Source organism: Zootoca vivipara, chromosome 9, assembly GCF_963506605.1.
Source record: "Zootoca vivipara chromosome 9, rZooViv1.1, whole genome shotgun sequence".
Taxonomy (NCBI): domain Eukaryota; kingdom Metazoa; phylum Chordata; class Lepidosauria; order Squamata; family Lacertidae; genus Zootoca; species Zootoca vivipara.
In genome coordinates, this window is record NC_083284.1 from 968,401 (window position 1) to 983,388 (window position 14,988).

The 14,988-nt window shown below is 51.9% G+C and overlaps 1 protein-coding gene across 5 annotated transcripts in view; it reads left to right on the forward strand.

Moving 5' to 3' along the window:
• DCTN1 (dynactin subunit 1) overlaps nucleotides 1-14,988 on the forward strand; it is a 59,792-nt gene that overhangs the window by 18,151 nt on the left and 26,653 nt on the right. For 2 of the 5 annotated variants that reach the window (XM_060278288.1, XM_035139546.2), the window contains 2 exons: nucleotides 1,376-1,454; nucleotides 2,956-2,987. In XM_060278288.1, the coding sequence (XP_060134271.1) occupies nucleotides 1,376-1,454; nucleotides 2,956-2,987 (111 nt within the window). Of the gene's footprint in view, nucleotides 1-1,375; nucleotides 1,455-2,955; nucleotides 2,988-6,823; nucleotides 6,845-9,703; nucleotides 14,359-14,988 lie in introns of those variants that run through there. The other 3 variants (XM_035139187.2, XM_060278289.1, XM_035139631.2) reach the window with 3 other exon arrangements.

Genomic DNA, 14,988 nt, shown 5'->3' on the forward strand with positions numbered 1-14,988 from the left:
ACAAAAGGAGAATCTTTGGGCAGAGGCAGAGCTAGCTGCTCCAGCACCCAGGGGCGGGGCAAGCGTCCCAGGGGGTGTCGCCTGCGGCGAGTGTCCCAGGGGCCGCACGGCGATGTCACACCCCTCAGGGACGACACCCAGGGCGGACCGTGCCCACCGCACCCCCTTCCTCCGCCAGTGTCTTTGGGATGCCCAAATTATATAGCCAAACCCAAAGTTCCAAACTATTAAGACTAGGGATAAGGGAGAAGTCAGATACTGTATGTAGCAGTAGAAAAGGAAAAACCTAAACTTACTTACGAGACTCAGGGCTCGGTAGACAAATTTCAGAAGGAATAATAATACCCATTCTTATATTTGTAAAATTCTGGAGTGGTGCTGGTGTTGACCGAGAGAAGAGAATCCACTAGTCATGTATGCTTGATGTACTTAGCATGCGAGGGAAGGAACCCCTGGGCCTGGAGGTCTGGTAAAGACTTTCAGCGGCCCAGGAAGTGGGACGCAATGGGTGTGAACTGGGAGGTGTTTCCTCTCTGCTGCCAGTAGACAAGGGCCCCCGAGAGATGGGGAAGCTGTGCTATTGCATCAGGTATGGTGGCTATCTTATTCTCAAGCCCTTTTCCACATGCAGTCCCGGGGTGCTAAAAGCGGTGTGTGTTTTAGATGAAGAACCCCAACTGAACTTAGATCTTCTGACCAAGAGCATGTCTATAAAACCCAGGCATGTTGGTTTTGTTTTAGAAAGCAGCAACTGGGTTCCAGGGGCCCACTCACCAAGTCCATAACTTGATTTGAACCCACGCATCACATACAGGCTCTTTGGGAACAAGAACGTTGTGAGGGAAGCTCTGCAGGCTTTTCAGAAAGATCTCAAAAATCAGTGTTTCCTGCTGGCTTTGTTTCAAAGGGGTTTACTTTTGGGGCTTTGATGCTCTTAGTACCAGTGGTATTTATATAATGCTCAGCTAGCTGCTTGTTTGATCTGTGCTAATATATATCTGTGTGTATTATTAGTGTTTTTATATTGGGCGCCACCTTGAGGTTATTTACTCTTCAAATAAAAATCAATAAAACTCTTCACTTGCTGAAGTGTGAGAGGCCCCGTCAGTTCTGATTTTTAACAAACCACCTATTTCAACTTCCTTTTTTATGGATTTATGATGCTGCTGCTGTTGCAATTATTTTAAGCTGAGCTGTAATGATATGATTTTATCTGCTTCCAGTCCATGTTTTAAAACCAGCATTTTGATTTTATTTTATGTATGTCACTTTGCATTTAATATATTGCAAGCTCCCTCGCTGAGGGTGCCTGCCCTGAAATACGACCTAAAAGTATTTCAATAAATAATTTATATAAAATGTTAAATCTGACCAGATCCAGGTTTTTGACGATGGCGCAGAAACAACGTCCCCGGAAACGCCGGAGTCTTCCGCTTCGAAGGTCCCCAAGAGAGGTAGGGTCTTCCTGACTTTTGGCCTCAGTACTGGAGGGCTGCTCCAGGATCCTTGACTGGCCTGTTCATGTAAATATAGTAGGGACAAGCAGCATTTGGCGAGGTTCCTGCTGGAGCACCTTGTTTTCCCTGGCAGCTGAATTTGAACAGCAGGCAGCTTAAAGAGCAGGGAGTTCCGTGGAGAGAGGATCCCATTGGATCAGCGAAGCCAGATAGGCAGGTGGAGATGAGAGGGGAAAGAGAAGGCAGCCAGCTTCACCAGGCAGAAAAGGGAGGTGACGATTGTCCCGGGTTAAGGACCAGGGCATGGGATGTAGGAAGTGGCCGGGTTAATCTTACAAGGTTGGGCTCCAAGAGTGAGGCTGGCAGGTGAGAAGGTGTCAATGTTTCTGGACTTGTCCTTCATGTTTTCTCCATGGAACTCTGGGCGGCATGGCTTTTTGCCAGAGGGTTTCCATGGAAACTGGTGGCTGCTGCAATGTTTGGTGCAGGCCTTTTCAGTTTCACAGGCATGAAACAGATGGAAAGGACGTCATGGGCTCTGCTTGGCTGTAGCTCCCTCTTTTTTTCAGGAGCCTCTGCCTTCCTTAGCATTCAGGCTACAACAGAGCTCAAAGCTCCCTATAACCCTGGAGGGACATGGGCTGATGTGTCCCATGCTGGGTAAATTGGTCTGAGATTTGCAGCGCCCTCTACCCCTCTCTCCCTGGGAGGGCAGGCCAGGGCTGGCTGGCTGATTTGCTAGAAACCCTACACTCCAACTTGGTGTCCCTTCTCCACAAGTCCAGAGTACCATTAACATCGGTTTCACTGCGTGCATCTGCAGTAAGCAGCCTGCTTCTTTTTTAAGTATTCTGTTTTGTTCCTTTGGGGCACTTGATTTGTATCTTGGGGTTCTTCCTGGTAGGCTAAAACCTTTTGTTTTCTTTGTGGGTGGCCCTGTTTCGCCTTCAAAATGATTGGCGAGGGCCATCTGAGTTCGTCATTAAAGCATTGTGTCATCTCCAAAGTAGCTTTTAACATTCACAGTAAGTCAGCCGGTATCACAGAACACATCCAGTAAAGACAAGTGGCAAATGACCGATCAAGCATTAATTACAGGACAGTATCAGGAATGAAAGGGGACTCCTAGGAGCCTTGCCAGGTTCATTGCTGTGCAGAGAGAGGGCATCACAAACCATGTGAAGGATACTGGGTGTGCTTTATTAGTTATTGTGGCTTTCACTAAGTTTAATAGCAGCCATTATTATTATTATTATTACCTTCGTTGCCTCAGTGGACCCTGGTTTGCATGTGCTTGGAACCTGAGTTTCCCCCTCTGCCTCACAAATGAGCTGAAGGGTATAAAATGGGAGCTGCCTTCTTGGTGAAATTCAGGAATCCAGATCCTCCCTTAGGAACTTGCTGCTGGTGCCTTGACAGGTGGGGGGGGGGAGAATAATCCACTTTCCAAAGCCTCTCCTGAGTGCTTTGCTTCTTTTCCTTTTCTCTTCTCCTCCAGATTCTTCGGAAGGTCCCAAAGCCAGCAAGCTGGTGAGTACTTTGTTCTTGGGACGTGCGAACTGTCCATTCCATCCAGGTCTATCTTTTGGTTTGAAGAGGGGGAAATGTTGCCCAGACGCATGAGACCTGGGGTTCATAGAACCATAGAATTGTCGTTGGAATGGATCTTGAGGGCCTTCTGCTGCATCCATCCCCCTCCAGTGCAGGATTCTCCCCTGGGTCATACATGACAGACGGCTACCCAAGCTCTGCTTGAATGTTGTATGGCTTATGTGTGCAAGGGCAGGGCTGGGATGGGGGACTCAGAGCACACATCACACCCATTGCAAAGGCAGCAATTGCTTTATGAACGGAAAAGAAGGGGGGATGGCAGCGCAAAGTCCTGCAACCGCTGACCGAAATGGGTGTGGGCTGGAGCAAACCAGCTCTGTCTGCCAGGGGCACCAAAGCTTGTGACGCTGCGTGTCCAGAGGTTTGCTTATTTATTGCACGTGCACTAAATCGAGGGGTCTCTCACAGCCACCGGGCTTCCTGGCTTCCTCACACTGGGTCACAAAAGGCTGAGGCGTGCTTCTTAGTTCTGACCCCTGGACTTGGAGCTGCTCATGCAGTTTGCAGGTCAGGGCGCCTTGCTGGGAAGGTGTTACAGGCTGCACCCTCCGGTATCATGCCTTGGCCCAGGCCACAGGGATGAGTTGGCTTGCATGATCAGGGAGCTGGGGTGTTGTCCTGGCTTCAACACAGAACCATGCGCCCATCTCAGCTGCCACATTGGCTGATCAAATGACTCTGTCCAAGGTGGGTTCAAGCTGCTTGCTGAGTTGCTGGTTCCGAGCAATGCATCAGGGAGGACACGGCACTTGCAGCTGCGGGGTGGGGTGGGGTGGGGGGCTGGTTCCTTTTCCTCCAGGATGTTCTCATGGCCACAGTGGAGTACAGCAGCCTGAAGTCAGAGATACAGACCCAAGAGCTGTGGTGGTGTGAACTAGTGCTGACTCATGTCGCTCATGATCCTGCGCTCTGTGGGGATCAGAAGTGCCCAAGTCCAGCCCCTTGCTTGCCTCCCCTCTAGGCCGATGGAGAGGACATATGTAGTTAGCTGCAGCCCTCTGGCTGGTGATGCGTTTCCTTGGGTTCCCCTTCATGTGGGGCAGAAGTGTGTCTGTTACAAAACATTTGCTTCACCCTCAGTTTTGCAAGCCCTCCCATTCAGTTTCTAAGTTATGTGGTGGTTCAGTGGGAAGATTACCCCCCCACACACACACACACCTTGTTGAGCCCCAGGAACAAGGGAGGATGAAGGCAGAGGAGCAGGGTGGAGGTCAGAGTTATGCCGAAGGAGCAGCTCTGCCAGGGGGGGGGGGCAGTGACTGACTCAGGAGGGAGGCAGGCTTTTCTCATGAATTGGTGCTGCTCCCCCCCCCAGGTGTGGCTTTTCCTACTGCCAGCCTTGCAAGGGGGGCCACCGTGCCCAGTGAACAAAGTGTTTCCAAAGGCACCCCCTGCCCCAACAGATGCCGGCAGCGTGGAGCGTGAAGCGGATGGTTTGCGGTCCTGGGCTTTGCAGGCGCTTCTCACACGGCATCAGCTGGGCAGCAGCAGCAACAGAGGCTGCTCTTCCTCCAGTGCCCACTTTCCTGGTTTCCAAGTTCTTAAAACATTGGGTGGGAAGAGATGGGAGGGTTGGGGAGGAAGATGCTCATCCCAGTCCCAACCTTTCCAAGATGGCCTACCGGGATTTGCCCCCGGGTGGCTGGCCTAAGTTGCCCAGTTGAGGCTAATCAGTCTTTTTAAATAAAAAACATTATGGAATAATCCTATTGTGCCTTCCAACATTAACATACCCACTGCAGTCACAAAAATAGCTTGTGTTAGGCAGCCTAACATCCAAGCAACTTAGTTGCTTGGTGATATTCAGCTAAGCTTTACTTGGAGTGCACCCACTGAAATTAAAGGACCTCAGTTAGTCATGCTCATTCATATTTTCAGTGGGTCTACCCTCAGTAAAACATAGTTGACTGCCCCACCCCCACCCCACTCACTTTTCACATGCAACCAAATAAATGTGATTAACATCCTGGATTTCTCATTTCTCTCTCTCTCTGTTCAGTCTCCATTGTCATCCACAGTGCTGCCATCTCATCTACAACTGGCTTTATTTCTTAATTTCTTTCTCATTTATTCTGCCTATGCAGTCCATCCTCAAATGCAACCCTTCCTCTCCTCTCAACTCATCTTCGCCCCTGACTTCTGCAACCTTTTCCTCGCTGGCCTCCTGCCAGCACAGCTTGGTCACCTCAGCTCCACCCAGAACTCTGCCCCCAACATTGCTCACCACTCTGGCCAGGTTGTGCCCGCTGATGAAATCCGCCCACCACTCTTTAGTTTGGAGGAAACGTGAGGAAGAGGGGACTTACTCTCTCCAGGATCTCCCAGGGTGGAAGGCTCTTTCCCAGTTATACCAGGAGATGCTCCCAGGGACTCAAGCTGGGGACTATGGCCTTGTCCTGGTGCTCATCCTGTCCCCTTTAATGACATTTTCTTACCCACAAGCCCCGAACGTTATGGAAGGGTACGGACACTGTAATAACGTCAGCTGCCAATAATGTTAATAATGTCAGCTCAAAACTTCATTAGGGGAACAGGTCGTACCTTAGGCTTCCAAGCTCTGGCCTCACTGCCTTCATCTCCGTCCTCATTTACATAAAAACTTGCCCACCCTCTGCTCTTTTGGAGAGTCGCCTCCTCCCTTGACTTCTTTTTGCTTCTCAGTCCTGAGCCTAAGACTGTGCCCAGGCAGGGCTTCTTTTTAAGAAGAATGAGGAACTGGATTCTCAGGGCCGCTTTCCCCTGTCTGCCTGCATCCCTTGTTCCAAGCTGGGTTTGGGAGCTGTGGGCAGGAGTTCTTTGTTGCTCCACTAGATGTCAGCAGAGCCAGAGATCTTGGGAGCTGCTGTTGCAAAAGAGTCCTTGACTGTCTAATGGGAGGAAGGACGGTATTTGGAGAGAGTATCTCCTTTGAGGGTTATACAGACTACATTATCTGCTTGGATTGCATTGTAGTATCATGTTCATCTCAGTGACTTGCAAATAGTTCTCTATTTGTAGATAATCGTGGCTGAAGAGGAGGCCATTTTGAAATTGGTTTCTTTCTTTCTTTGAGGGGAATGGTCTTTTGCTCAACAGTCGTTCAGGGTGTCCCAACCATTTTCTCTGGGGTTTCCAAACTGACACCAGTGGAACCAACTGCCAGGAGAATCCTGTTCTCCTTTTAAGGTGGGGCCCTTGCATACAAAAATTGCTCCATGAAGCAAACTGGCTGCAATCCTCAATGGGCTTGCAAGCTTGAGGAGCTCCTCAATGAATTCCACATTGCTTACTTCAAAGTCAACATGGTTTGGACTATCCTGTGTTTGGTCTGCTGTTGAGACTTTCCACATCTTGCCTTACTACTTTTAATGGAAAGGCAGGATAGAAATGTTAAGTCCTGCTTCCAGGCATCAGCACTCCGACTGAGTTGTGGCATTATATAATCCCCCCCCCCCCCGCTACTGCTGTGTGAACCACCAAGGTGTCCCAGGACCTGGCTGGGTGCGAGGAGGGGAAGGCCAGCCCCGTCCTCTTTTCTCAAGCTTGCTTTTCTGCCTGGGTTGAACTCTTGGAGGCTAACAAGGCTGTGAGAAGGAAGAGGAGGGTTGTGTGTGCTGGTGAACGGAGGCTAACCAAGATGCTTGCCCTGAGGGAGGTTTTCCCCACTCTGGCAGCAACCAGGCTGCTGTCTGGTCCCCCCCCCCCCCCGCCTTGCCTTTGGTGCACAACAGCCTGTATCTTTCTAACATCTAATCTTTTATCCTCTTTCCATGCAGCGTGGAGTGAAACCTAAAAAGGTGGTGCCTCTTTTTTCTCTTGACAGAGTCCCACCCGCGCATGAAACCGTTTCGGCAGGGGCTGCTGTGCCCCCCCCTCCGTTGTGCACAAGTGCATGTGCCCTCCTTGCATGTCTGCTCCCTTGGCTGGCACCGGATGAGTTGGCTTTGAGTGCTTTGCATCAGTGGTTCCCAGTTAGGGGCCCGCAGCCTCATCCCTTGGTGTCCCCCCCAACTTTTTAAGGGACATTTTTGCACGGCAATATCACAAATGTAATGGTCTGTTTTAGCGCCGTGTGATTTTTCAATATATTGGCCAAAATGGGTTCTGAAATCACACCGCGATAACGATTTTGACCCGGCAATACACAGCAATATATTGCTCCTCACACAAGGGAGAGCTGGGCAGCTGATTTCAAGGCACCGCCGATATCGCACGATGATCTCAACCAATAACGCTGCTGATCTGAGCTGCCTTCCCTCATGCCGAAGGAGACCAGGGCAGCTGATAGGCCTCACTTCAAGGCACCGTGGCACTACTTTCCCTTCCCCCTGGCACTGAGGTGGAGCAGCTTTTCTCAGCAGGAAAGCAGCAGCAGCAGTCACAGGGGACGCGCATCTTCTCTGGCTGCCACTGCTGGCTGCTCTGCTGACGGGGACTTGATGTGCCCCCCATCCCCTTCCACTCAAACTGTGCAGTGGGGGTGACTCTGCTTCCTCCCCCCCCACCTGCCTGATTTCCGTGACTGCTCCTTCCCTCATCCCCACGCCTGACCTCCAAATTCAGACATTATGATCTATTGGAATATCCCAATGTTTAGCCACTGATAGATCACAGTATTGAAAACCAGATATCATGCAGCCCTAATCTGTTTTTTAGTATACCTGAAATCCTTTGCTTATTAGGGGCTACCCCACATTTTGTTCAAAAAATTGCTTTGCAGAGTTATCAACATTTTCCAAAATAGGGGGTCCATGGCTTGGCTTTTGAAAAATAGGGGGTCCTCAGTAATTAGCAAATTGTGAACCACTAGTTTACATAATTCACATATTTATAAGCCACACTTTCATCAGAATATATTGTATACAATGTACAAGAACGAAATCAGCAAGAAGCATCAGTATAACATCAGCTAAGACTTGGGTGTTGGGCAGCTGGCGGCTCCAGAGCTAGGCTGTTCCAGGGCTCCCTTGCCCCCTGCCAGCTTCACCTCCAAGTCACAAACTTGGTGGGCTTCGAAAGGCTGCTGCCAGCTGCTTTTTGCCTGGGTGAGCCTGGCTGGGGGTTCTCATGCTAGCACAGCTGCTCTTGATTGCTTCCTTTCAATCTTGCCTTCCTATTAGTTTCTGGCAGGACACAGAAAAGCTTGAACTCATAGACACACCGCTGGCATCCTGGGTGAGCAGGTCTGGCCAAGAACTAGCAGCCATGTGCCTTTGAGAAGAGCACAAAGCTGACTTATCCTAACAGAAGCTGCCCCTGGGGCCCTTTGGGAGAGAAGGACAATGACCACCCCACTCCTCCTGGTACTGTACATGGGGAGGGGCTTTGTCTTGGTCTTGGGCCTTCAAGCACCAGTTTTTCCCAAGGCAGAATCAAGGAAAGTGCAGCAGAAACACACATCAGAACAAGAAAGCCCAAAGCTCCCGCTTTTCATGCTTATTCTTCCTACGATTCTTCCTAGTCCAGTAGCAGCTTCTGTGGTGGTGGGGGGGGGGTCAGATTTGGAAAATGAACGGGGGGAGGGGAGGGTCAACACCCTCTGCCCCAGGCTCAAATGGCTGTTGCAGTCGAAACCTGAATCCCCACGGCTTTAAGGTACTCCTGCTGCTATCGGTTATTATTGTCGCGAATGAGATCTGATCATGGAATGGCCATATCCCCAGATCTGCCTTGGCCCGCAGGCACTCTGAGCATTGCACCCCAGAGGGAGAAGTCCTACCTTTTGGCTTCTCAGTAGAGGTGGGTTGTCCTTGGCCTCCAGAGGATGTGGTGGAAATGACCTCTGAGTGCCTGGCTTTGAGGGCCCCTTTCTTCCTCCACCGCCGCTGCTGTTGCTGTTGCATGTGCCTCAGGCTTCCTGACCCCTGCATGGGCTCTGTCCTCCCTCCCTCGCTTGTGCTCTTGCTGCTGCTGCCTGCAGGACCGTCTCCTTTTTGCCGACACTTTGCATGAGGCCCCAGCCTGGTCCCAGCTCTGCCTGTCCTTCCATCCTTCAAACCACACAGAGAGCAACTGACATCCAGCTGAGCGACTCTCCTTTCTCTTGGGCTCCTGGCGGCAGGTCTCAGCTTGCCTGGGTTGCTTGTGAGCCGGAAGGCAGTGCCGGGGGACTCCTCTTGTCCCATGGGGACTCCTCTTCCTCATGATGAAACGGCTCAGTAGCCGGGAAGAGAACGAGAAGATGGGGCTGCGTTGTGTCTTGTCCCTGAAGCCCCTTGCCCCTTTGCCCTGGGGGCGGGGAGGAGGAGGTTATTTATCCAGCTGGCACCCCCCACTCATGACCTTTTGGAAACTCAAGTCGCTCTCTTAAAAACAGAGCTGGGTTCAGAACAACCGAAGGTGGCAGCAGGTAAATCCCAGTTGATGAGATTAGGGGGCTCTTTGCAGCACAGCTCTGTGTGGCTAATCGGGTTACTGGCTCCCTCTGGCTGTGCTTTTTTAGTGGCAGATGGTCCCCGTGGGAGAGCCCCCAGAGAGCCCCCTTCCCTCCCTCCCTCATTTCATGCCCCAACCTATTAACCCTCCCCCAGGCCTGCCATCTGTCTCCCCACCCGGAAGGAGTGTCTGCCTTCTAAGCCTCTCCCTGGTGACAGGGAGCAACAGGGCAGGCTGCCTAGTCGCTAGCACAGCAGGGCCCTCTCCAGCCCTGTGCTCGGGAGGTGAGGCTGAAGGACCAAGGGGGGCAGGGCGGGGCCTGGGCAGTAAAGGACCTGCGAAAGCACTGCTGAGTGAATGCTGGAAAGAGCATTTGGACAGGCTCACGGGCCTTCTAGTAGCAACTTTACATCGCTTCTCTCCTCCTGGGGAGGAGGAGTGGATCTCTGACCACAGTGGCATTCTCCGGTTCTGCTTCCATTCCCAAAATGCATCCCCCCTTCCCACTGGGGGGCAGACAGGAAGCGCCAAACTGGACTGGGGAAACACCTGCTTAGGCAAGATGGTGGTCAGTGGATGATGGGTGCAAGTTGGTGGAGTTGCAGGAGGCCAGTTATGCACCCAAAAGCTTTTCCACCATCCTTGTCCCCCGTTGGGGTATCTCTGAAATGCACTCTGGCATCCAAGCAATCACCTGGCCCTTGTGCTCACTCCCCCCCCCCCCCAACAGACTGGCAGTGAGCTATGAGCTCTCTGTGGTAGCTGTCCTTGGTAGGAGAGCCTGTTCCCTGGGATGCTGACCTGGAGGGTGTTTGCATCCTGACCCTGTTATTTGGGGAAGCCAGAAGGGGCTGTGTTGGGTCTTGAGAATGGGGCCCCAGTGCCTTGTGTACCTCTTAGCTCTTACCGAAGATCAGCAGGGGCGGGGATGGAATTATGAAACATAAAACAGGCAACTCTATACAGGTTTTAAGATTGAGTTGGGCCAGGTGTGCAGAATGCATATAGCCCTTTTGGTTTAGGGATCCTGACTCAGTGGGCAATGGGCCATTCTCTGCACACAGAAGGTCCCTGGCTCAGTGCCCAGCACCTCCCAGTTAGAAGTCTCAGGAAGTAGGGAAGAAAACTTTTTTTGCAAGAGACCCTGGAGAGCTATCTCTGCCAATGAGAGCAGACTGCCCTGCGCTGGACGGACACACATAGCCTGGCTTGGTGTTAAGGCAGCCTTGTGTGTGCTTCTCTTCTGCCTGGCGCTTTGTTCCCTTAGTTTGCTGGTACAGACTGTTTCCCGCTTTGTCCCCAGTTGGCTGCTGAAAGCGAAGGGCCTTGTCTCCATGCATGCAGCCAGCAGCGGCCTCTCTGGGCTGCTCTCCTGCTGTTGTTCCAGCCCCTTGTGTGGGCCTTTGGGACTTGGTGTCATCTTGCAGAGCTTTGCTCTTCTGAGCTCCTTTTACCAGGTCAGCACTGATTGCAGCTTCCCGGCATCTGAATGGCTGCTCTGCCAGGGCATCCTCATTGCCACGCTGCAAGAGGCAGAGCTGACAGCGCCCTCTTGAGTCAGAGACATTGCTTGTCAGGGGAGCTGCTCTGCCCAGCAGTTGGTGGGGCAGAGGAAAGGCAGGGGCTTGTAACCAGCAGAGTCTCATTCGTGCAACAGAACTTCTCATCCTCCCTCTCCTTGTCCCCTCCCCACCCAGGTCTACTACAGAGGGTGGGGAGGACACCCAAGAAAAGATTTTTTGGCAGGGGGCACACACAGGGAGATGAGAAGGAAGGAAAGTTCCGTTGTGTAAGTGGAAGTCCTGTGAACAGAGCAGCTTCATTGAATAGCAGGTGGTCTTTCTGTTAGCTTATGCTTACAGCATTGTGATCCCTGGCCCGGAGTAGATTCCAGGTGAAACATTAAAAGGCTTCATTGTGGCGTCCTGTTTCTCCTGGTGCTCCTGGCGTAGACTATGAGCTTCAGCGGAAGTCCCACATCTGCATGGCGCCACAGTAGCCTTTTCCAAACACCTGGAAGATGCTGCTGAGCATTCTCGTGGCTCCAAGTCACCAAGCCCAGCTCTCTGCAGAGTGTGGGGATCCTGTGGCCTGGCCCCTTTCCCCAGCCAGCTGCCTTGCCAGTAAAGGCAGTCCACAACTCTGCCTTGTCTATGCCCACTTGGAAGCCCCCCACTCTGCCCCAACCCTTTTCCGTGAAGGAGACAGGACCAGGGGAAGCTGCTCTTCTCCAAGTCAGGCCATTGAGCCATCTAGCTCAGTACCGTCCACACTGACTGGCAGTGGCCCTCCAGGATTTCTCCATACCGTAGCTTCTCTCAGTCGTGCCAGGAAATGCTAGGGATTGAACATGGGACATTCTGCATACCAAGCAGTTGCTCCAGCACTGAGCTGCAGCCCTTCCAGTCCTCCCAAAGTTCGGTCTTTGGGGCAGCTGCTCTTCAAGCAGAAGTTGATAGATGAGGAGGCAGTTTCAATGAAGTCTTCCTGCCAGCTTGCCACAAATACACCCCAGCCCCTTGTGCCAGTTGCAGCTGTCTCTCCCCAAGGAAGAGGGGCTGAGCTGGCCTATAGCTGACCATGGTTCTTAACAGTGAAAACTCACGGGGGGTGACCAGGATCCTGGCTTGGCTCTGCTTCCTCTGGGAGAATGAGAAACAGCTTCTCTAGCCACCTTGCCCAACCCCTCTGGGCTGATCACAAGGGCAAGCTATGAGCCAGTGCAGATCTCCTACTGCAGCAAATGTGCATTCTTCTTCTAGAGGATAGATCCTGAATGTCATTTCTTCCCAATGTAGGCACTTTTTGCATTGTTTGGACTTATTGACCACATTGTCATATTTCACCTTTGGGGCAAGTGCTCACAAGCTTCTGCTGCCGTTCTCATTCAGTCCAGTCGCTGTGATTGTGGGCTCTGATAGGTGACGATAGGAATGGAGAGGTTGGTCCTGAAGCTGAGCTTCTTTTGGGAAGACGACATGGACGCTTTGCAAACCAAGTGACAAATAAGAAAGAGCTTAGTGTCTTTATTCATAGCTGCCAAAAAAGCCTCTTAAAGTTTTGTGAAGAATTTATATTCATGGTAGCAAAATTAAGGATTCTGAGTTCTCTTTCCATTTTATGCAAAATGCCAGTTTGAGAAAGTATGAGAGAGAGAACCAAAGGAAATCCCTGAAACCAAAAGAGGGTCTTCCTCTCCTGTATAGTGTTGTTACAGTGCCACTGAAAAAGTTCACAAGTCCAGACTTCTGCCCAATTCTTTGGGCTTCTGGTCATTTTTGCTGCTTTTTGCCCCCTTTAATCCCATAGTTGATCTGGAAAGCATCAGTCCCTTTCACACATCCCAAAGTCCGTATGGGGAACCTCCAGCCCACTGTCAGGTGCCAGGCAGAAAGGTGGTTAAGTCTGCAAGGAAATGCTCAAGACTCTGAGCCTCCTGAGGACAGAACCTCCAGCCTGCTTGACGTAGTAACATGAGGTTCAGAGAGGTTCAGAGAGCAGTAGTAACATGAGGTTCAGGAGGCTGCGTTCCTCTCTCTGGCCTGCCCTGGAGATGCTTCCAGAAAAGCAACCGAGAGGAATGTACTGAAAACACTAGAGGTTTGCCTTATAGCCCGTTATGACATGAGCAGCATCAAGTAACACAGGCCTTCTGCCTGTGGTGAAGTGTCTGAGTGACAGCTGCCATTTAGTTTGGTCCTTAATCATTCTCAGCATGAGATCATCTACTCCAAGCATCCCCAAACTGCGGCCCTCCAGGTGTTTTGGCCTACAACTCCCATGATCCCTAGCTAACAGGACCAGTGGTCGGGGAAGATGGGAATTGTAGTCCAAAACATCCGGAGGGCCAAAGTTTGGGGAGGCCTGATCTACTCTGTGATGCTCAGGTTGGTACAGTTGCTGAAATCAGGGCTAGGCTTTCTTGGCACCCAATGCAGTATTTCATACATATTCCACAGTCCTCCAGAGGCACCTGTGCTGCGTCCGTCTTCTCCTGTGTCCTAGAGACCCTGATGGTCAACTTGCCCATGACATGGGACCTTCCTCACAAGCAGACAGGACTCCTCCATAGGTCCAGGTTCAAGTCATGTAGCGTCTTCCTAAAGCCATCCATTCTTAACGTTGGATTTTGTGTCCCTGTGCTGCATGTGCGTGTGCCCTCTTTGTTTTTCTGCCTGTGATGGTGAGTGCAGTTGTGCCCAAGTCCTGGCGAATGAGATACTGTCCTCTGCGAGATCCCTGAAGCGAGGAGCTAAGCGAGTTGTGGAACGGAGGAGGAGGGAGCTCCCTGGGCTCTGCTGGGCGCGGAGACTAAGCCCAGCCCCTTTGCTTTCCCAGGGAGAAGGGGGGGAGCACCAAGAAGCCTTTTAATTAGCTGGGGAGACAGCTGAGCCGAAGGCGTTGCTAAGTGACAAGGAGCCCCTCGCCTGTCCCCGAGAGGCGCATCCCTTTCTCTTCCCTCCTCTTCTCACTTTGCCGAAGAAAAGGCACCCGCTCAGTCTCTAGTTCTGCAGTCGCAGCAACGGCGCGTCTGGATCAGAGACCTGCCTATTAGGAACTCGGGGGAGGGAGGGGATGATCCAGGAGTGGTGATGTAATGAGCAGCTGGGGCGGTGGTTGGAGGCCAGTGGCGAAAGGATGTGCGGCCCACGGTGCTGGCTGCTGGGGTGCTCCTGGGCTCCCAAGCCCCTGTAACCGCCCCGAGGTCTGAGAGGAGCCGCCGGGGCTGGACTGCCGGGTCGGAGGACAGCGGAGGAAAGACGAGAGAGCTGCAGCCATTTGCAAGATCTCCTGGACAGGCTGTGCTGCATTGTTGTGATTGAATGGTCTAATATTCTGCCTGCCTCTTTCTCTCTCCCTCTGTCTCTGCCTTCCTCTTCTCTGTCTCTGCTTCTTATCTCCTGCAACCATGAAGCAGGCCGCAACTGCACGGAAGGTACAGTCTAATGGATATGTTGCTGCTGCTGCTGCTGCTTTTAAACCATTTTATTTGCTGAAACGATTTTTTTTGGGGGGGGTGTCATTTTGAGTTTGTCTCCTTCATGCGGGCCATGGGGATGAGGAGTGTGGAGCCACTGGAAGGGGGTTGAAGAAGGCACATGTTTGGATCAAAGGCACGATGTGCTTGCATTTCATTACCTGTCTTCCTGAGTTTGAGTCCCCCCCCCCCTCTTCATCTCCTTGGTGTTGCATGCAGCATACATATTTTTTTTACCTCCAAGCAGCCAGTGTTGTTGTTGCTGCTGCTGCCCGGGGCTGGGAGGGGAGGGGAGAGGGGGTTGCCTGCTCTGGGAAAGTTGCCCGTGAACGGCTCTCTCTTGTCTTCTTCTCCGCTGGATCAGCCATTTTCCTCGGCTTCTGGCTAATTTGACAGTCTTCACTGTTAGGAGCTTGCCCTCCTCCTTCTCTGAGGGGCATTTTGCTCTTGGGACTGCACAGTCTGTCCCCTCAGTTTTGCCCATGCCATTGCTGGGGTCTTCTGCATGCCAGGCTAAGCGTGTGAGCAGTTTAGAGGCAAATGTACAAGTTTCCTGCCGCAGCAGGGATGCTGCGTAGCCTGGCTTAC